This window comes from Podarcis erhardii (assembly GCF_964252035.2).
Source record: "Podarcis erhardii genome assembly, chromosome: 4".
NCBI classification, from domain to species: domain Eukaryota; kingdom Metazoa; phylum Chordata; class Lepidosauria; order Squamata; family Lacertidae; genus Podarcis; species Podarcis erhardii.
In genome coordinates this window covers 3,346,409-3,365,897 of record NC_138508.1, presented here as the reverse complement: position 1 = coordinate 3,365,897, position 19,489 = coordinate 3,346,409, and the positions used below count along the sequence as shown (strand labels likewise).

At 46.4% G+C, this 19,489-nt stretch overlaps 3 protein-coding genes across 3 annotated transcripts in view; all 3 read left to right on the top strand.

Annotated features, from left to right (window-relative positions):
- LOC309340603 (uncharacterized protein) overlaps positions 1-13,475 on the top strand; it is a gene marked incomplete at its 3' end in the record, with an annotated part of 41,949 nt that extends 28,474 nt beyond the window's left edge. Inside the window, exon 3 of the mRNA XM_081859488.1 lies at positions 13,472-13,475. Within this exon, the coding sequence (XP_081715614.1) occupies positions 13,472-13,475 (4 nt within the window). The remainder of the gene's footprint in view (positions 1-13,471) is intronic.
- Positions 1-19,489, top strand: part of LOC309340939 (uncharacterized protein) — a 178,406-nt gene that overhangs the window by 31,852 nt on the left and 127,065 nt on the right. The gene's annotated exons all lie outside the window — the stretch shown is intronic.
- On the top strand, positions 11,835-15,914 carry LOC309341081 (uncharacterized protein). The gene is made up of 3 exons (XM_081860535.1): positions 11,835-11,919; positions 13,472-13,799; positions 14,376-15,914. Exons 2-3 carry the CDS (start codon positions 13,766-13,768, stop codon positions 15,734-15,736), a joined length of 1,395 nt encoding a protein of 464 aa, XP_081716661.1. The 5' UTR covers positions 11,835-11,919; positions 13,472-13,765; the 3' UTR covers positions 15,737-15,914.

The following is a 19,489-nucleotide window of genomic DNA, read 5'->3' as shown; positions in this document are numbered from 1 at the left end:
TTGAAAAGGCCCTGGCTCTGGTTGAAGCCAATCTAACTTCCTTAGGGCCCGGGACCACTAGGGTGTTGCTATTTATGGACCTTGAGGCTCTCCGTGGGGCATACCAGGAGAGGCGGTCCCGTAGGTACGAGGGTCCTAGGCCGTGAAGGGCTTTAAAGGTCAAAAGCAGCACCTTAAATCTGACCCTGTACTCCACCGGGAGCCGGTGCAGCTGGAAAAGCACTGAGTGAATATGCTCCCATGGCAGGGACCCCGTGAGGAGCCTCGCTGCAGCATTCTGCACCCGCTGGAGTTTCTGGGACAGCTTCAAGGGCAGCCCCGCGTAGAGCGAATTACAGCAGTCAAGCCTGGAGATGACCGTCGCATGGATCACTTTTAGGGCAATGCATGGTGCTTTTGTTTGGCACATAAAAATCTGGCTGCTCCCAAAGACTTGTCTGTCTGTCTCTGCACCACAACACTGCTTTGGAAGGGCTTCTTTCTGATTGGTGGTTAAAATGATTTTTGGTTGGTCCTGGTGCTTCAGGATGATGAAAGGTACTTAACAAAAAAAGTTTGGTTTACAAAAAATTCCCTAAAGCCTGTTTCTAGGGCAAGGCGGGCCATTGTCCTGGTCCCACTCATCTTATGGTGGACTACAAAGCTCTTAACAGCTTCTGATCAGATTGCCTTCCCCCATGTATTCCCAACTCAACTGCTTTGAGAAAACTGGCACAGTTACTGGTTCCACATAAAACACCTGTACTTGTGAGAAATCAAAATTTTAGTGTGGCGACACAGGTAGACTTTGGAACTCCCTGCCTGCATTACTTTTTCCCGCTTTTCTTTTTGGTGCCTGCAAAAATAAATAAATGTTTGTTTAGGCAAGCCCATCCGGATATTTAGAATGTGGACATGTATTTTAATCTGATTCTCAGCAAACGGTTCATTTGTAATTATTTCTAAATATTTTAAATAGTCGTGTGTAACATCTTTTACCGATGAAAAAATTCTGTATGTGTGTGTGGGGGGGGGTGTGTGAAACCGGGCACCCCCTGACCTTGCTATGTCTCTGGAGCTGGAGCTGCAGAATTGGTCCTTTTCCCTGCAAGCTGCTCCTCCACTTTCCGGCCAAGGGAGGGAGATGCTCAGAGTCCAACCAGGAGCCTCACCCCCCAAAAGGATATCTGGGCATGGGCGGAGCCGGGGGGGGGCAGATCTCCCCCTAAATCCATAAAAAATGATAGAAATCTGAGGTTCTGCCAAGCGAGAGAGGGCTCAGCTGGGTGGACTCTGCATTGCAAGGGTTAAAGGGAACTGAGCTGCCTTCCTAGAGAGGCCAGGAAGCAAGGGGGGGCCAGGTCATCCAGAGCCAAGCCCCCCCCCTCCCCAGTCCTTCCCTGCTTGGGTGTCTCTCCTGCAAGGGCTGCCTCGCTCTCCCCTCCTGGGATCTGGTGAGTCTCCTCTCTCTCCCCCCAGAGGGTGCAGCAGGGGAGGGGGCCTGGGGGGGGTGATCTGCTCCTGCAGGGGGGGGACCCCAAGTCAGGGAGGAGGAGAGGGTCCTGCCAGGGAGGGGCCAGGGCTGCCTCGCTCTCCTTCCTGCAGATCAGAGGATCCCTGACTCCCCCGAAATCTCCCTTCTTTACACAAAGGAGTCCCTGGGACTTTGACTCTGTGTGACGTCGCTCAGCCTCATTGCGCAACAGAGGAAACATCTGCAAATGGTTTTCCAAAGCTGGACAAGGAGGTGGACTACTCCCCCCCCCCAAAAAAAAGGTGGGAGAGAAAGGCCAGGAATAAAGAGAGGGATCCCAGCCCAGAGTCTGGCTGCTGCATTGGGGACCAGTTTCCCAGTGTCTCCCAGGGCAGCTCCCCACGGAGGCCACTGCAGCCATCCCCTCGCCCCCAGAGCAGGGCATCCCAGGACCCCATCCTCTCTCTCCCAAAGGGATTGTGGCTGGAAATGGGCGCTGCTCCTCACTGAGCCTCCAGGGACCTGGACATCAGTGGCTGTGTGTGTGTGTGAAGCTATCTAACTGAATAATAATACTAGATTACCCTCCTAAATTTCAAGAGAGATGTCTTTGGTCCCGCCCACTTGGCCCTCAGGGGTTTGGCCAGATACATAGCTGGTCCTCGGAGCAAAGAAAAAGGGACCCCACCCCAGGAGTCTGTCTGGAAAACAGCAGAGAGTCCAAGTGCAAGAAAAGGAGACAGAAGCAGGGGAGTGGGGGTGGGGGGAGAGCAACTCCTGAGGACCCCCGGGTGAGGACCCCCACTAGAGCCAAGCATCCATTTTCCACAAGATACAAATGACTCCCTTCTCAGTCAGTTCTGACTTCATGCATTGACTGGAAGGCAGGAGCAACCAGGCTGATTCATCTCCCAGAAATCTCTTCGGTTGCTTCCACATTTTGCATTGCAATCTTTCTTCTAGGAGAGCTAGAGGCTGCTTCTTCCTCCTCCTCCTCTTTCTTCTTCCTCCTCCTCCTCCTCTTTCTTCTTCCTCCTCTTTCTTCTCCTTTTTAAAAAGGCCCTTTCCACCTGGCCTAGGGGGTGAGGCCCAGAGTCACCCAGCCCTACTGTGTTAAATATCTATTCTGTAGTTGACCTCCTTTCTTCCAATGGTTTTATTTCTATTTTATTGATTTTGTGGGATGTGAAACTGCAGTCAAGTACAACATTCCTACAATGGACACATTAGGGGATGTTTTCTACCACTCAGGAGAAGACTTCCTGTTTCCTCCTGAGCTGGGACAGACTTCTACTCCATGTGACTTGAAGAGGGTGCAGTCTGTTGTACTAGCATGGAGGAGCACACGGCCTCCATCTTCTGATCAGTGTGTCTTCTCCATTTTGTATGTTGCTGTGTGTTTGGAGAAGTGACTCCTTAGTCGCAGTCAATTGGGACTAACTTCTTTATGGAATAGTTCTAGTTGTTATGTAACCTGAGCCTGCCTTCAGGGATATGTCTGTGAACGTGAATGAATCTGTGAGTAAACTACTTTTATATTAACGTGAATCAGATAATTGTGCTTATTCATTTAAGAGGGATTGGAAGGGATTTTACCAGGAAGGAATTTTTAATAGTAAGACTCAGATGAGTCAGCAACAAGCTGATCGCTGCGTAATCTAAAAAAGGGGGATGTATGGAACTCTGCTAGAATATGGAACTTGCTAGTGCATGTTAGGAAGGATATCATTCAATAATATATCTTCTTCTAACTCCCCAATTATCCCCACAGATTTAATATGCTGTAAACCACTTTGAGATTTATTGTTAAAATATAAAGTGTTATAGAAATTTAAATAAATAAAATAGCTCATGGTTTGGGCTGTGGTGCAGTCCAGCCCTGGTTCCCTCCAAGACTCATCCATGCTTGCTCAGGGAACCTTTTTCTTCTCCTGATATTAGACAGCTTTTGTAACTGAACAATGTGTTTGCTTTGTAGGATTTCTAGCACCTCTCCTTAAGACAGACAGAACTTGGCAGAAGACCAAAGGGTTCCTTCTGATCTCTTAGAGGCTTCCTGAGAGCACAGATGGATGAGCAAGATTCAGCTGGCCCTGGAGCAGGAAGGGGCCATGGCATCCAAACCGGGAGCAGTGGGGGATTCTGGGAAAACTCTGTGCAGAAGATCCTGGGTGAGGAGGACACCCTCTGCTCAGAGGTGCAGAGCCAGCAGTTGAGGCAGTTCTGCTGCCAGGAGGCCAAAGGACCCCGAGAGGTTTGCAGCCGACTCTACCACCTTTGCCATCAGTGGCTGAAGCCAGAAAGGCACACGAAAGCTGAGATGCTGGACCTGGTGATCTTGGAGCAGTTCCTGGCTGTCCTTCCACCAGAGATGGAGAGCTGGGTGAGGGACTGTGGAGCGGAGACCAGTTCCCAGGCGGTGGCCCTGGCCGAAGGTTTCCTCCTGAGTCAGGCAGAGGAGAGAAAGCAGGTGAGAGAGACTTTCCTCTGGATACTCCCAAGGCCTCCAAACAGGACAGAAAACATCCCATCATGCTCTTCTGATGGCTCATTTTTTTCCCCCTGGGAAGGCATCCATGGAATGAGATCTGTCACCCTTGAAGCTGTTGGCCCTGACATTCATTTTTTAATCCTTCTCCCCATTCTCTCTCTTTTTTTTATAATCATGTTTTATTAATTTTCCATACAATCATTCCACAATACAATTTCTATTAAACTTTTCAATTTTTGACTTCCTTCGGCTTTTCTGTCAATCATTCAAATTTAGTTTCTTTAAATACACATTTCCAAATTTTTATATTGCCTTTATACCTTCCCCCCTCTTACATTTTACTTTTTTACAATATTTCTTATTTTATCACAGAGCTTCTCTAAATGCCACTAACGTTATTTCATTATCACTTAAACATTCCCAATAATCTGTTAATTTTCCCCAGTCCTCGATGAACTTTTGATCTCGTTGATATCTGATCTTCCCAGTCAGTTTATCAAGTTCTGCATAGTCCATCAGCTTCGTTCTCCATTCCTCCAACCTTGGTAATTGTTCTTGTTTCCATTTCTGAGCCAATAATATTCTTGCCGCTGTTACTGCATATTGAAAGATTTTATGGTCCTTTCTATTCATTTCGTTGCCTACAATTCCTTAGAGAGAAGCCTCTGGTTTCTTAACAAATGTATATTTCAACATTTTTTTCAATTCATTATATATTAACTCCCAGAAGCTTTTCACTTTCTTACATTCCCACCACATATGAAAAAATGTACCATCTGTTTCTTTACATTTCCAACACTTCTTACATGTTTTGTACATTTTTGCAAGTTTTACTGGTGTAATATACCATCTATACATCATTTTCATAATATTTTCCTTTAATGCAGTACATGCAGTAAATTTGATACTTTCATTCCATAGTTTTATCCAATCATTAAATTGTATATTATGTCCGATATCTTTGGCCCATTTTATCATAACTGATTTAACTTCTTCATCTTTTGTATGCCATTCCAACAATATCTTATACATTTTGGATAGGATTTTATATTCACTATTTATTATATCTGTTTGAAATTTAGAGTCCTTCTCTGCATATCCATATTCTTTAAAATCTTTTTTAAACATTTCGTTTATCTGAAAATAATGCAACCAATCGTACACAGATTCTTTCACTTCTTCATATGGTTTCATTTTCCATTTCCCCTCTTCTTTCATAATCAAATTTCCATATGTGTGATGGGATAGTGAGCTGCTTGTGCGTAAAAGCTTGATCCCTCTGGGGTTTGGCTGGTCATCCAAACCGATGCACTAACGGAGCCCCCAAAGCATGACTCCATCAGTCGCTGGTAGAATCTGACAGTGGGCGTCTACGGAATTTACGCCAACATAAAAGCTCTTTGACAGACATGCGCTTTCGAGACTCTCTGCGTGACAGTTTCCGGCGAAGGGTGGGCGTTCCCAACGGGGGTCCCGTTACCTCTCCACTACTCTCACTGGAAGCATCCCAGAGCCTCCCCTCCGCTGTGACTCCTGCACTCCCCCTGCTGGTTCCCTCTTCTACTGCAGATTCTCTCCTATTCTCCTGTAGCCTGTCCACCACCTGTCTCTCCGATGGCAGTTCCCTGACATCCACCTCCCCCCCAGGGCCCCCTTCACCCCCTCCCGCCTCCTCTCCCACTGGCGGTGAGGGCGGAAAGCCCCTGAAGGAACTCTCCTCGTCGTCCGAGGATTCTAACACTTCCAGCCACGGCGTACCGTCTCTCTCCCCGTCTTCCTCTTCTTCGTCGGAGTCGGCTTCTTCACCCACCCCTGACTCTGGGAACCCTTCAAACTCTCCTTCCTCATCGGTGGTCCCAAAGTGTTCCCTTCTAAATCGAGCCACGGGTTGCGGTTTTCTTGGGAAACGCTGATGAAATGTTTCTATTAAAACCTCGTCATTGACTACCTCTGCTGGTACCCAAGTGTTTTCCGACTCTGCTTCCCCCTCCCATTCTACCAGATATTCCACCTGATTCCCCTTCCACCTGGAATCAATGATTCCTGCCACGTTCATGTCGCGCTCTCTCTCTTCTATCACGGGCGTTTGGGTGGCCTCTCTCTCACGCTCCCCCCACTCGCGTCCCTCTCGGTACGGCGACAGTAATGACCTGTGAAATACTGGGTGTAATTTCATGTGACTGGGCAGCCTGAGTTTGAATGCCACTGGGTTGACCTGCTGTATGACCTCAAAGGGTCCCAATCTTTTGGGCCTCAATTTCTTACTCCCGCCCTTGAACGGTAGCCCCTGGGTGGACAACCACACCCGGTCCCCCACCCTTATAGTTTCACCTTCCCTCCTATTTCTGTCTGCTTGCTTCTTATATTCTTCCTTGGCTTTCTCTAAGTTAAGTTGAAGCTGACGGTGGATCGCCTCCATCTCTTCAAAAAAATATTCCGCCGCCGGCACGCTCCACCTCTCCCCTCCCTCTCCTGGGAATGCCCGGGGGTGACACCCATAATTTGCCAGGAAGGGACTCATCCCTGTGGACACGTTCTCCGCGTTGTTGTAGGCAAATTCTGCTAGAGGTAACTTATCCACCCAATCATTTTCTCTGTCTTTTACATAACACCTCAGGTATTGTTGTAAAACCCCATTTGCCCTTTCCGCTTGCCCATTGGTTTCTGGGTGCCGGGCAGTTGAGAAATTGAGTTCTACGTGCAGTAAGCTCATAAGTTTCCTCCAGAACCTGGAAGTAAATTGTTTCCCTCTGTCGCTGACCACCCTCAAGGGGGCGCCATGCAACTTGAAAATATGTTCTACAAACAACTTGGCGGTTTCCTCCGCTGTGACTGCATGTGAACAAGCTATAAAATGACACATCTTGGTTAATTGATCTACCACCACCATGACAGCTGTTTTGCCTTTGGATTTTGGCAGGTCCGTCATAAAATCTATGGATACTGCCTCCCATGGCCTTTCGGGCGTGGGTAAGGGTTGTAATAGCCCCGCTGGCGCCACCCTCTCTCCTTTCGCTCGCTGGCACCTGTCGCAACCCCTGACATATTCCCGTACGTCCTCCCTCACCTTGGGCCACCAAAACTCCCTGGTAACCAACCACATGGTTTTGTGCTGTCCAAAATGTCCCGCTGTGGGGCTGTCATGCAACTGCTTGAGTACTCTCCCCCTCAGTTCCCCGTCGGGTATGTACAGTGCCCCTTTGTAATACAACGCCCCGTTCTTTTCTTCGAACCCCCCTGTGTTCTCCTCTGTCCTCCGGAGCTCTCTGAGTTTCTCTTGGGCGTATTCATCTTTCTCCGTACCCTCTATCAGTTCCCTCTGCCCCACCAATGCCGCCCCACACACCCAGCGGTCTTCAGAGATTACATGCCTTGCCTCAGGCGCTCCCTCCCCCTCTAAGTACTCAGGTTTCCTGGAAAGAGCGTCCGCCCTCACGTTCTCGGAGCCGGGCACGTAACGAATCTCAAAGTGGAATTTGGAGAACTCCTGGGCCCATCTCACTTGTCTCTGGTTCAGCACTCGGGCTGTTCTCCAGTATTCCAGATTTTTGTGGTCAGTTCGGACTTGAACCTTGTGCTGCGCCCCAATCAGCAAGTGCCGCCATTTCCGGAATGCTTCATGAATGGCGAGCAGTTCTCGGTCGTACACTGTGTAGTTCCTCTCTGATTTGTTCAACTTCCGCGAGAAGAATGCACACGGTCTCCATTCAGACGTATCTTTTCCCGGCTGGAGAAGAACGGCCCCCACCGCTCGGTCTGACGCGTCAGTCTCCACTCTCATTGGTTGTTGTAGATCCACGTGCAAGAGTTGCTCTTCCGACGCAAACGCCTGCTTTAAGCGTTCGAACGCTTGTTGCGCTTCTCCCGTCCAAACAAATTTCTTTTTGCTACTAAGACAATCCGTGATGGGCGCTGTTAAATGGGCAAAGTTTTTGATGAACTTCCTATAGAAGTTTCCGAAGCCCAGGAACCTTTGCACGTCCTTCTTGGTCTTTGGTGTTTTCCATTCCAGTACCGCTTGAACCTTGCTGGGATCCATGGCCAATCCCTTGTCAGACAACCGGTACCCCAGGAATTCCACCTCCTTGGTATGAAACTGACACTTCTCCAGTTTCACCCACAGCCGGTTTTCTCGCAGCTTGCTCAGTACCTCTCTTACATCTCGCACATGCTGCTCCTCATTGTCTGAGTACACCAGAACGTCATCTAAGAACGCTACGCAGTTCTTGTAGAGCAGTGGCCCCAGGACGTGATTCATGAATGATTGAAAACAGGCGGAGCCCCCTTGTAATCCGAAAGGCATAACGGTGTACTCAAAGGCCCCCAAGGGGGTGAACATAGTGGTCTTCCACTCATCCCCCTTTCTCACACGTATCAAGTTATATGCCCCCCTAAGGTCCAGCTTGGTAAAAATTTTCCCTTTTCTCACCCGTGTTAGAATGTCATCAATTCTGGGCATAGGGAAAGTCACTGGTTCTGACACTGCATTTAGGGCCCTGAAATCACATACAAGCCTGGGCTTGCCTGTGTTTTTTTTGTCCACAAAGAACACTGGGCTGCCCCCCACCGCTCGTGACTCTCTGATGAAACCTCGCTTGAGATTCTTGTCAATGAACTCCCTTAACTCCTGCATCTCACTGTCTGACATTGCATACAGCTTGCCCACTGGCAATTGTGCTCCTGGGAGTAAGGTAATTTGACAATCAAAGGGTCTGTGCGGGGGCAGTTTATCTGCTTCTTTTTCGCTGAATACGTCAAGCAAGTCAGCGTATTGTGGTGGCACCCTCCCTTTGTCCATCACTTCCATCACTGCTAGAGTGCCCCTGGTGCCTGCCTGAGCCTCTCCCTCCTTGCAGTGTTCTAGGCAATGTGCTGATCCAAAGGAAACCACTCTCTGATGCCAGCCTACTAGCGGATCGTGTAGCGCCAGCCAGCTCATACCCAAGATAATAGGAGCTCCTCCCAAGGTGGCTACGTTAAACGCTATCAGTTCGGTGTGTCGTGCCACCCTCATTATCATTGGTACAGTCTGTTGGCTCACTTCTCCTCCCAACAGCTCCCTCCCATCAATCGTGGTAACCTGCAAAGGCTTACTCAATGGGATAGTCTGTATTTGGTGTGCAGCTGCAAACTCTTTGCTCATGAAATTACATGAGCTACCTGAATCCAATAGCGCCTTTATCTTCAGTGGGTGTCCGTTTGCCAGTTCCAGCAACACCTCTATCACAAGCGCTGGTCTTGGAGGTTCCGGCGTGGGCACATTCATTACTCCCTGGCCTGGCTGCTGTGCCCTGATGTTGGCAACCAGGCGTTGGCTTTTACTGGCTCCGTGATTTCTTCTTCCTCCTTCCCCCCAACAGTTCCCGCCATCCCTTGCCATTCCTTCCTTTGCGGACAGACTCTGGCAAAGTGACCTGGCTGTTGGCAGAGATAGCATCGCTTGCCGCTCTTTCCCTCCTTCTTCCGCCCTTCACTGGTGTTTGAAACTGCGCGCGCGCGCGCTGTTCCAAGTTCCATCGGCTCTGCTGGCGGGAAAGGCTGCTCCGGAATCTCTGGAATGCGGAAGTCCTTCCAACGTTCCCCCTTTCCTTCCCGCTTTTCCATAGCTCTAGCTTCCTGGCGTGCCCCAATGGACAGCGCTGATTTAGTCAGCTGATCCATAGACTCCGCCCTAGGCGCCCGGGAAAGTTCATCTTTCACTGCCGGAGAGAGACCTTCTTCAAACAGCATTTGAATAGGTTCACTAGCAAGGTCCCACCCAAGTCTATGAATCAGCATGGTGAACTCAGTCCAGTACTCACGTACAGATCGGCTCCCCTGTTTACACGCCATTAACTGCCTGCGCACCACTCCCTGCTCGATCTCGCTGGAAAACATCAAGTCCATGGCGCGGAAAAACTTCATTGTGTCCTTTAAGATTTCATTATTGGCTGCCATCAGGGGCCGAACCCAGTCCCTCGCCCCTCCCTCTAGATGGCCAATCACGTACGCCACTCTAGAGTTCTCGTCGGGGAAGTCATCAAACAGTAGATTGAGAGCATATTGCATCTCTGTCCTAAAGGCTTGATAGTTCCGGGGATCCCCCCCAAATTTCTGCACCAGTCCAGGCACCCGTCTGGCAAGTGGGGTGGTCTTCCCCTTATCTGCATCTTGAGCCCTCCTCTCCTCGAGCCTCGCCGTTTGCAGTGCCAGCTGGACCTCCAACGCCCTGTACCTTTGTTCCAGGCTTGGATCTGCGCCAGCTCCCGCTCCTGCTCCTCCGGTTCCGGATGGTTCGCTCATGATGCCTTCTGCTTGCACAAGCTGCTTTCAAAGACTGTCAGATTGCTGTGATGGGATAGTGAGCTGCTTGTGCGTAAAAGCTTGATCCCTCTGGGGTTTGGCTGGTCATCCAAACCGATGCACTAACGGAGCCCCCAAAGCATGACTCCATCAGTCGCTGGTAGAATCTGACAGTGGGCGTCTACGGAATTTACGCCAACATAAAAGCTCTTTGACAGACATGCGCTTTCGAGACTCTCTGCGTGACAGTTTCCGGCGAAGGGTGGGCGTTCCCAACGGGGGTCCCGTTACCTCTCCACTACTCTCACTGGAAGCATCCCAGAGCCTCCCCTCCGCTGTGACTCCTGCACTCCCCCTGCTGGTTCCCTCTTCTACTGCAGATTCTCTCCTATTCTCCTGTAGCCTGTCCACCACCTGTCTCTCCGATGGCAGTTCCCTGACAATATGTAATCCAATTCTTTCTCATATTAGTTTTTTTAACAGACATAACCTCTAACGGAGACAACCAGTGTGGAGTTTTTGGTTCGAGTAGGTTTTTATACCTCTCCCATACTTCTGTTAACGATCCTCGGAAAATGTGGTTTTCAAAACTTCTATGGATTTTCTTCTTTCCCACCCATAGATACGCGTGCCATCCAAATCTATTATTATCAAATCCTTCCAAATCTAACAGTTCTGTATTTTCTAGTTTTATCCATTCCTTTAACCAACAGAGACACGAGGCTTCATAGTACAATTTCAAGTCTGGCAGGGCGAAGCCTCCTCTTTCCTTTGCGTCAGTTAGTAACTTAAATTGAATTCTTGGCTTCTTTCCCTGCCAGATATACCTTGAAATAACTCTTTGCCATTCTTTAAATACCCCGGTCCCCTTGATTATTGGAATCGTTTGATACAGAAATAATAATTTTGGTAGCACGCTCATCTTTATCGTTGAAATCCTTCCCCAAAATGACAATTTCATTCGTCCCCACACCTCCAGATCTTTCTTTATCCCATTCCACACTGGTATGTAATTATTCTGATATAAATCTATTTTTTGGGGGGTTATCCAAATTCCCAAATATTTCACCTTTTTCACCACCTCTATGCCAACTTGTTGCTGTATATTCTCTATCTTATCTTGATCCATATTCTTAACAATTATTTTAGTCTTCTTATTCAGTATAAATCCTGCTATTTGGCCAAATCTTTCTACCTCCGTAAGTATATTTTTCACACTTTCCAATGGCTCTTCCACCGTTAGGACCAGATCATCGGCAAAGGCTTTCACCTTATATTCATTCCGGCCTACTGTAACCCCTTTTATTGTCTCATTTTCTCTTAATGATTTTAGAAGAACCTCCAGTACCATGATGAATAACAATGGTGAGAGTGGACATCCCTGTCGCGTACCTTTGGATATCCCTATTTCCTCCGTAATCACGTTATTTACAATTAGTTTCGCTTTTTGCTCAGTGTAGATTGCTTTTATTCCATTGAGAAATCCCTTCCCCACCTCCATATATTCTAGGCTTTTTAACATAAAGTCCCAAGAAATGTTATCAAAGGCCTTTTCTGCATCCACAAATATTAGCACCCCATTCTCTCTTTTGAATCCTTTTTCTTTTTCAGGGAAAGGATCTCTTTGCAGAAATGGGCCAGATTTCTTCTGAGGCAGAGAGGCCTCCGTTGAACACCAGAGAGAGGCCACTGGGTAAGAAGGGAGGAGGTTTTTCTCCGTTTAGTCTCATTCTGTTCGTTTTCCAACTCATCTGTGGGTTCTTTTCATCTTTTGTTGGGGGAGATAGTGGGACCAAGAGCCCAGAGGAGGGGAGATATATTTCGGCACAACTAACATCTGAAATGTACCCAAACATCCAAATACACTCAGCAAGCGAGAATTTCTCAAATGCCCGTCTGTAGTTTAGATGCACTGATTCACATCATAGAATCATAGAGTTGGAATAGACCACAAGGGCCATCGAGTCCAACCCCCTGCCAAGCAGGAAACACCATCAGAGCACTCCTGACATATGGTTGTCAAGCCTCTGCTTAAAGACCTCCAAAGAAGGAGACTCCACCACACTCCTTGGCAGCAAATTCCATTGTCGAACAGCTCTTACTGTCAGGAAGTTCTTCCTAATGTTTAGGTGGAATCTTCTTTCTTGTAGTTTGGAACCATTGCTCCGTGTCCGCTTCTCTGGAGCAGCAGAAAACAATCTTTCTCCCTCCTCTATGTGACATCCTTTTATATATTTGTACATGGCTATCATATCACCCCTTAACCTCCTCTTCTCCAGGCTAAACATGCCCAGCTCCCTTAGCCGTTCCTCATAAGGCAATGTTTCCAGACCTTTGACCATTTTGGTTGCCCTCCTCTGGACACGTTCCAGTTTGTCAGTGTCCTTCTTGAACTGTGGTGCCCAGAACTGGACACAGTACTCCAGGTGAGGTCTGACCAGAGCAGAATACAGTGGCACTATTACTTCCCTTGATCTAGATGCTATACTCCTATTGATGCAGCCCAGAATTGCATTGGCTTTTTTAGCTGCCGCGTCACACTGTTGGCTCATGTCAAGTCTGTGGTCAACCAAGACTCCTAGATCCTTTTCACATGTACTGCTCTCAAGCCAGGTGTCACCCATCTTGTATTTGTGCCTCTCATTTTTTTTGCCCAAGTGCAATACTTTACATTTCTCCCTGTTAAAATTCATCTTGTTTGTTTTGGCCCAGTTCTCTAATCTGTCAAGGTCATTTTGAAGTGTGATCCTGTCCTCTGGGGTGTTAGCCACCCCTCCCAGTTTGGTGTCATCTGCAAATTTGATCAGGATGCCCTTGAGTCCATCATCCAAGTCGTTGATAAAGATGTTGAATAAGACCGGGCCCAAGACAGAACCCTGTGGCACCCCACTAGTCACTCTTCTCCAGGATGAAGAGGAACCATTGATGAGCACCCTTTGGGTTCGGTCAGTCAGCCAGTTACAAATCCACTGAGTGGTAGCATAGTCAAGACCGTATTTTACCAGCTTCTTTACAAGAATATCATGGGGCACCTTGTCGAATGCCTTGCTGAAATCAAGGTAGGCTACATCCACTGTGTTCCCTTCATCTACCAGGCTTGTAATTCTGTCAAAAAACGAGATCAGGTTAGTCTGACATGACTTATTTTTGAGAAATCCATGTTGACTATTGGTGACAATAGCATTCCTTTCTAGGTGAGAGAAGCATGCACTCTGGGCCTCCCCCTTACCTTTTTCCTCTTGCAGGTGACACAGTGATACTGGCTAGACCTCTTCATCCATCTCTGAATGGGGAAAGAATGGAAGCAGCGGCTGTGGAACCAGATCAGGTCAGGGGAACCTGCCTTGTGGGGACAGAGGTCAAGGGGTGGAAGAATGTCCTAGCTCAAGGAGTGGTGGTGAACAACAGTGTTGTCTCAGAGGAGGACATTTCCCTTTTTCTTTTAGGGTCCAGTGTGTTTTGAAGATGTTGCTGTTTGTTTCACGGAAGAGGAATGGGAGTTGCTGGATCCTGACCAGAGAGCTCAGCATAAGGACGTCATGGAGGAGAATCGTGGGATCGTGGCCTCTCTCAGTAAGGCTCCCTGTGGGATCATAATATCTGTTTTTAAATTCAAAATTCCATATGTGACGAACCTCATATATTTTCATAGAACTCAGCAGCGCCCCCTACAACACCAGATGTCACTATCCCCCCCCAAAAAAAAACCCTTGAACAGTAAATTACTGTTTTTTCTGTGAATGTTCTTCCTCCAGTTGCAGCTTATTAAAGAAGGATCAGACTGGTCTGAACTCCCCAGACCCTTTTAAGTATAAATGTCAGAGTTGTTAGGGAAGTTGAAGTAGCTTCTGTCAGGTTTTCTGTTTTTGTTTTTCCTCCCGTCAGTCTTTGGTTGTCCAAAGAGAAGACTGACATTGGAAATGGAGGGATGCCATGATGGAGGCCAACAAAATCCATTCAAGAGAAGAGCCAGGCTCGTCGAATCACAGGTTCCCCTAAGGATGTCAGTTGATCCCCGTTAATTAATGCACCCAACCCTTCAGAAAACCATCCATCTAGCCCACTTCTGTTATTCCTCTGTTACCAGGGTTAACAAGTATTCTTCATGAATTTCTCCCTGAGTCTCTAATCCATTTCTCTTCATTGTAGATAGAGATGGACTGGAAATTAAGAACATGGGTGAGCATGAGAAAATCCCCACAATGGAGAAGCTGAATAAATATCTTGAAAGTGGAAAAAGTTCCTATTCCACTTGCCATCAAAGAAATCCTATTGGGAAGAAACCATATCCGTGTGTGGAATGTGGAAAGAGCTTCATGAAGAGCTCCCATCTCACTTTCCATCAGAGAATTCATACAGGGGAGAAACCCTATCAGCGTGTGGAATGTGGAAAGAGCTTAAGTCAGAGCACCAATCTCACTTCACATCAGAGAATTCATACAGGGGAGAAATCCTATCAGTGTGTGGAATGTGGAAAGAGCTTCAGTCACAGCCACCATCTCAATTCCCATCATAGAATTCATACAGGGGAGAAATCCTATCAGTGTGTGGAATGTGGAAAGAGCTTCAGTCAGAGCTCCAGTCTCACTTCCCATCAAAGAATTCATACAGGGGAGAAATCCTATCAGTGTGTGGAATGTGGAAAGAGCTTCAGTCACAGCCACCATCTCAATTCCCATCATAGAATTCATACAGGGGAGAAATCCTATCAGTGTGTGGAATGTGGAAAGAGCTTCAGTCAGAGCTCCAGTCTCACTTCCCATCAAAGAATTCATACAGGGGAGAAACCCTATCAGTGTGTGGAATGTGGAAAGAGCTTCAATCACAGTGCCAATCTCACTTCCCATCAGAGAATTCATACAGGGGAGAAACCCTATCAGTGTGGAGAATGTGGAAAGAGCTTCAGTCAGAGCAGCAATCTCACTTCCCATCAGAGAATTCATACACAGGAGAAGCCCTATCAGTGTGTAGAATGTGGTAAAAGCTTCAGTCACAGCCACCATCTCAATTCCCATCAGAGAATTCATACAGGGGAGAAATCCTATCAATGCTTTGAATGTGGAAAGAGCTTCAGTCAGAGCTCCAGTCTCACTTCCCATCAAAGAATTCATACAGGGGAGAAACCCTATCAGTGTGTGGAATGTGGAAAGAGCTTCAGTCAGAGCGCCAGTCTCACTTCCCATCAGAGAATTCATACAGGGGAGAAACCCTATCAGTGTGTGGAATGTGGAAAGAGCTTCATGAAGAGCTCCTCTCTCACTTCCCATCAAAGAATTCATACAGGGGAGAAACCCTATCAGTGTGGGGAATGTGGAAAGAGCTTCAGTCAGAGCGCCCATCTCACTTCCCATCAGAGAATTCATACAGGGGAGAAACCCTATCAGTGCGTGGAATGTGGAAAGAGCTTCAGTCAGAGCTGCAGTCTCACTTTCCATCAAAGAATTCATACGAAGAGTGGAAAACCCTTCATTATACAACTTTCAGCACTAGGGCAAAACACACCAGTTTAAACAGGCCTTTGGCTGATTGACATCTAATGCCCTATTTAAATGTGGTGGGGAGTTGGGGGTTACAGGTTTTGGGCTGTGTGTTTTGTGTTTTCATTGTGTGATTTTATGTTGTAACCGTCCTGTGACCTGTGAGTGTAGGGAATGGGAGCCAGCTCTTAGAGTCTGAGGGGTCTTTGCCCCCCAAAAAGATATTTGAGGGGTCCACCCCCCCAGTTCATAGGAACAGCCATTCAAATGGCATGCTTGCATCGCATCCTCTGACTGTTTAACTGAGGCGGGGCTTACTAAACCCCTCCTATATTTTATTCAAGTTGGCACCCCTGCTATAGGGCGCTATAGAAATGAAATAAATATAATAACACCATCTTGATCGCCTTCATCTGCACGTGTTCCAGCTTGACAATATCCTTCTTATTATCATTTTAAAAAAATTATGTGCCTATCATCTGAGGATTTCATGGTGCTTCGCAACATAAACAGACAGGTTGAAAGCAGGGCTTTCTCAAAAACAAGTTAAGCCCGATAAATCTCTCTTTTTCATTTCTTTTTTTGGGTGCAGTTACAAACTTTGTTTATCAGGGGACTGCTGTGAAAATACTGCATCTCAATTTCAGTAAGGCTTTTGACAAAGTCCTCTGCGACATTTATGTGAGGAAGCTGGTAAAATGTGGGCTGAATGAGGTAACTGTTAGGTGGATTTGACTGACTGAACCCAAATTGTCCTCCTCCATGGTTCCTCCTCATCCTGGGGAAAAGTGACAAGAGGGATGCTGCAGGGTTCTGTCCTGGGCCCGTTGTTGTTCAACGTCTTTATAAATGACTTGGATGAAGGAACTGAGGGGATGCTCATCCCATTTGCAGACGACACCAAACGGGGAGCGGAGGCCAATGTGGCAGAAGGCAGAATCAGATCAAGGGCAGGAATAGTACCACTTTCTTCTGCCTTGGTCTGGCCCCACATAGAATACTGTGTTCAATTCTGGGTACCACAATTTAAGAATCTCAACTTTTGTTTGCCAGGGGCGGTGGGGGGTTACAGGTTTTGTGTTTTCATATTGTGATTTTATGTTGAAACCATTCTGAGAACTGTGGGTGTAGGTGTCTGGTCATGTGGGATTGCTATGAGGAATTATGAAAAATGAAGCAAGCTACTGTGTCAATGGTGAAAGCATCGCTTTGACTGGGTTTGGGTCATTGACTTGATTTCTGATCGATCCCACAAGCCTCTGCATCTCTGCCCCATTTTCTCTATGTCTGTCAGTCACGTGTAAAGCATTCTAACACAGACCAGTTGCTTAGCAGGCCTCCTGGGTACATAAAAATAGGGAGGTAGCTTTGATGTAGCTTCTGTTAATCTTTAGGTAGATCTTAGGGCCAGGAACAGAGTTCACATGGATGTGGTAAAATGCCTGTCTTTCCTTTTACTGCTGGGTTTATTACCACCGGGGTTTGTTAATTCCTCCTTGGTTCCTGTTTATTTAGCCTGTATGCATGCTCAAATAGTAAATAGTTCTTTGTACTTAAGAGGCTTCCTCTGATCTGACTTTGTCCCCACGTGAGGATTTTTTGAAATGCTCAGAGGAAATCTGATTGGTTCTTACAAACGCTGTGTGTTTTTTAAAAAATATATTTATTAGGTTTTTACAAAAGGAAAAACACATAACAGCCACAGAATTAAAACAAAAAACAAACAAACCATAATCAAAGATATAGAACAGATCACAACAACAAAATACAAAAAAATAAGATTCCACCCAACAAATTGAAAAATATAAATTCCAGCTTTTAAAATCATACTTAATTAACTTTCTTTCTTGACTTCCTCGTGCCTCCCTTTTTTGTGTTCCTCTTTGCCCAATCAGATACACCAAATCCTTGCCCTCTTTCAAAGCTCATTTCTAATTGTTAGATTCATTCTGTTATGTCTCCAATCCTTCCTCCTTATACTTAAACTCCTTTAAACTAATTTTTACCTTCAACATAATATAACTTTAGTCTTTCACCCTTTTCTGTTACATTTTTGCATACCTTTTTAAACTGTATCGCAATGCCCTTACAAACACAGTGTTAAAGTTCTTTTGTTAACAAAAACGACCAGGGCCAGGAAGTGGAATGCGCACTTTCTCCCAGGGTCTTGCTGGTCAAGCCTCGTGTCTATTGTATTAATCAGGGTCCAGTCCGTCCTTGGCCTTCAGAATGCAACAGCAGGGAACAGGAGCCAACTTTTAGAGGATGAGGGGTCTTTGCCTCTTCATAAAATATTTGAGGGGGGCACCCCCCCCAGTTGATAGGCATTGCCATTCAAATGGCATGCATGCCCCACATCATGTATTGATTATGCGAGGAGGGGCTTACTAAACCCCTTCTATATTTTATTCAAGTTAGCACCCCAGGTATAGGGCGCTATAGAAATTAAATAAATGCATAAATGAAGCAAGGCCATCTTGATCGCCTTCATTTGCATATGTTTCGGCTTGTCAATATCCTTATTATTATCATCATTTTAAAAAATTATGTGCCCTTTATCTGATTTCTCGGTGTTTCAGAACATAAACACACAAGTTGAAAACATGGCTTTCTCAAAAACTCGTCAAGCCAGAGAAATCTCTTTTTCTTTTTTCTTTTTGGATGGAGTTAGAAAGTTTGTTGATCAGCGGACTGCTGTGGAAATAGTCGCCCGTGATATTTATGTGAGGAAGCTGGTAAAATGTTGGCTGAATGAGGTAACTGTTAGGTGGATTTGACTGACCAAACCCAAAGAGGACTCCTTCATGGTTCCTCCTCATCCTGGGGAAAAGTGACAAGAGGGGTGCTGCAGGGTTCTGTCCTGGGCCCGATGTTGTTCAACGTCTTTATAAATGACTTGGATGAAGGAACTGAGGAGATGCTTATCACATTTGCAGTGTGGCAGAAGGCAGAATCAGTTCAAGGGCAGGAATAGTACCAATTTATTCTGCCTTGGTCAGGCTGCACCCAGAATACTGTGTTCAGTTCTGGGCTCCATAATTGAAGTATCTTAAATTTTGTTTGCCCAGGGAAATCAAGAAGGTGGGGGAACACAATCCATCTTCCTTTTATAACACGTGGCAAATGTTTGTTGAATATATAAATTGTTAAGACTGTTGCAGGAATCCACCCAACACTCACGGGAAAATGCATCGTGGTCTTTTAGAACAGGCATCCCCAAACCCTGCGCTCCAGATGTTTTGGGACTACAGCTCCCATCATCCCTAGCTAACGGGACCCGTGCTCTGGGATGCTGGGAATTGTAGTCCCAAAATATCTGGAGGGCCGAGTTTGGGGATGCCTGTTTTAGAATAATGAAATGAAACTTTAACACATGACATGCTGAAAGTCTGAAATTCCATCAGGACAGGTTACTTTTTTTGTTCACTGTTGTAACTATTGCTTTCTGAATATTTATCTTCTGTACCATGAAGATAAAGAAAAATAATGTTTTTTTAAAAAGGAGATGGGGAAATCATGTGTACTATTCCATCAATCTGCTTGCATGTGTTGAGTTTTAGATGAATGATTACAACTTTAAAACAAAATTAAAATACAACATGGAAATATTGAAACATTGAAATATTAAAAAGTAGCCTCATCGCAGGAGGAGAAGAAAAGGAAAAAAGAAAGAGAGGGAGGGAATCAAATTGGCTCCAAGCCAAAGGCCAGGCGGAACAACTCTGTCTTATAGGCCCTGCGGAAAGAAATCAGATCCTGCAGGGCCCTGGTCTCATGAGGCAGAGC

Excerpts from the sequence above, each read along its gene's own strand:
- LOC309341081 (XM_081860535.1), top strand. The coding sequence starts at position 13,766 with ATGGAGGAGAATCGTGGGATCGTGGCCTCTCTCA. Across the intron at positions 13,800-14,375 it reads TGGGATCGTGGCCTCTCTCA|ATAGAGATGGACTGGAAATT; the intron begins GTAAGGCTCCCT and ends TCTTCATTGTAG.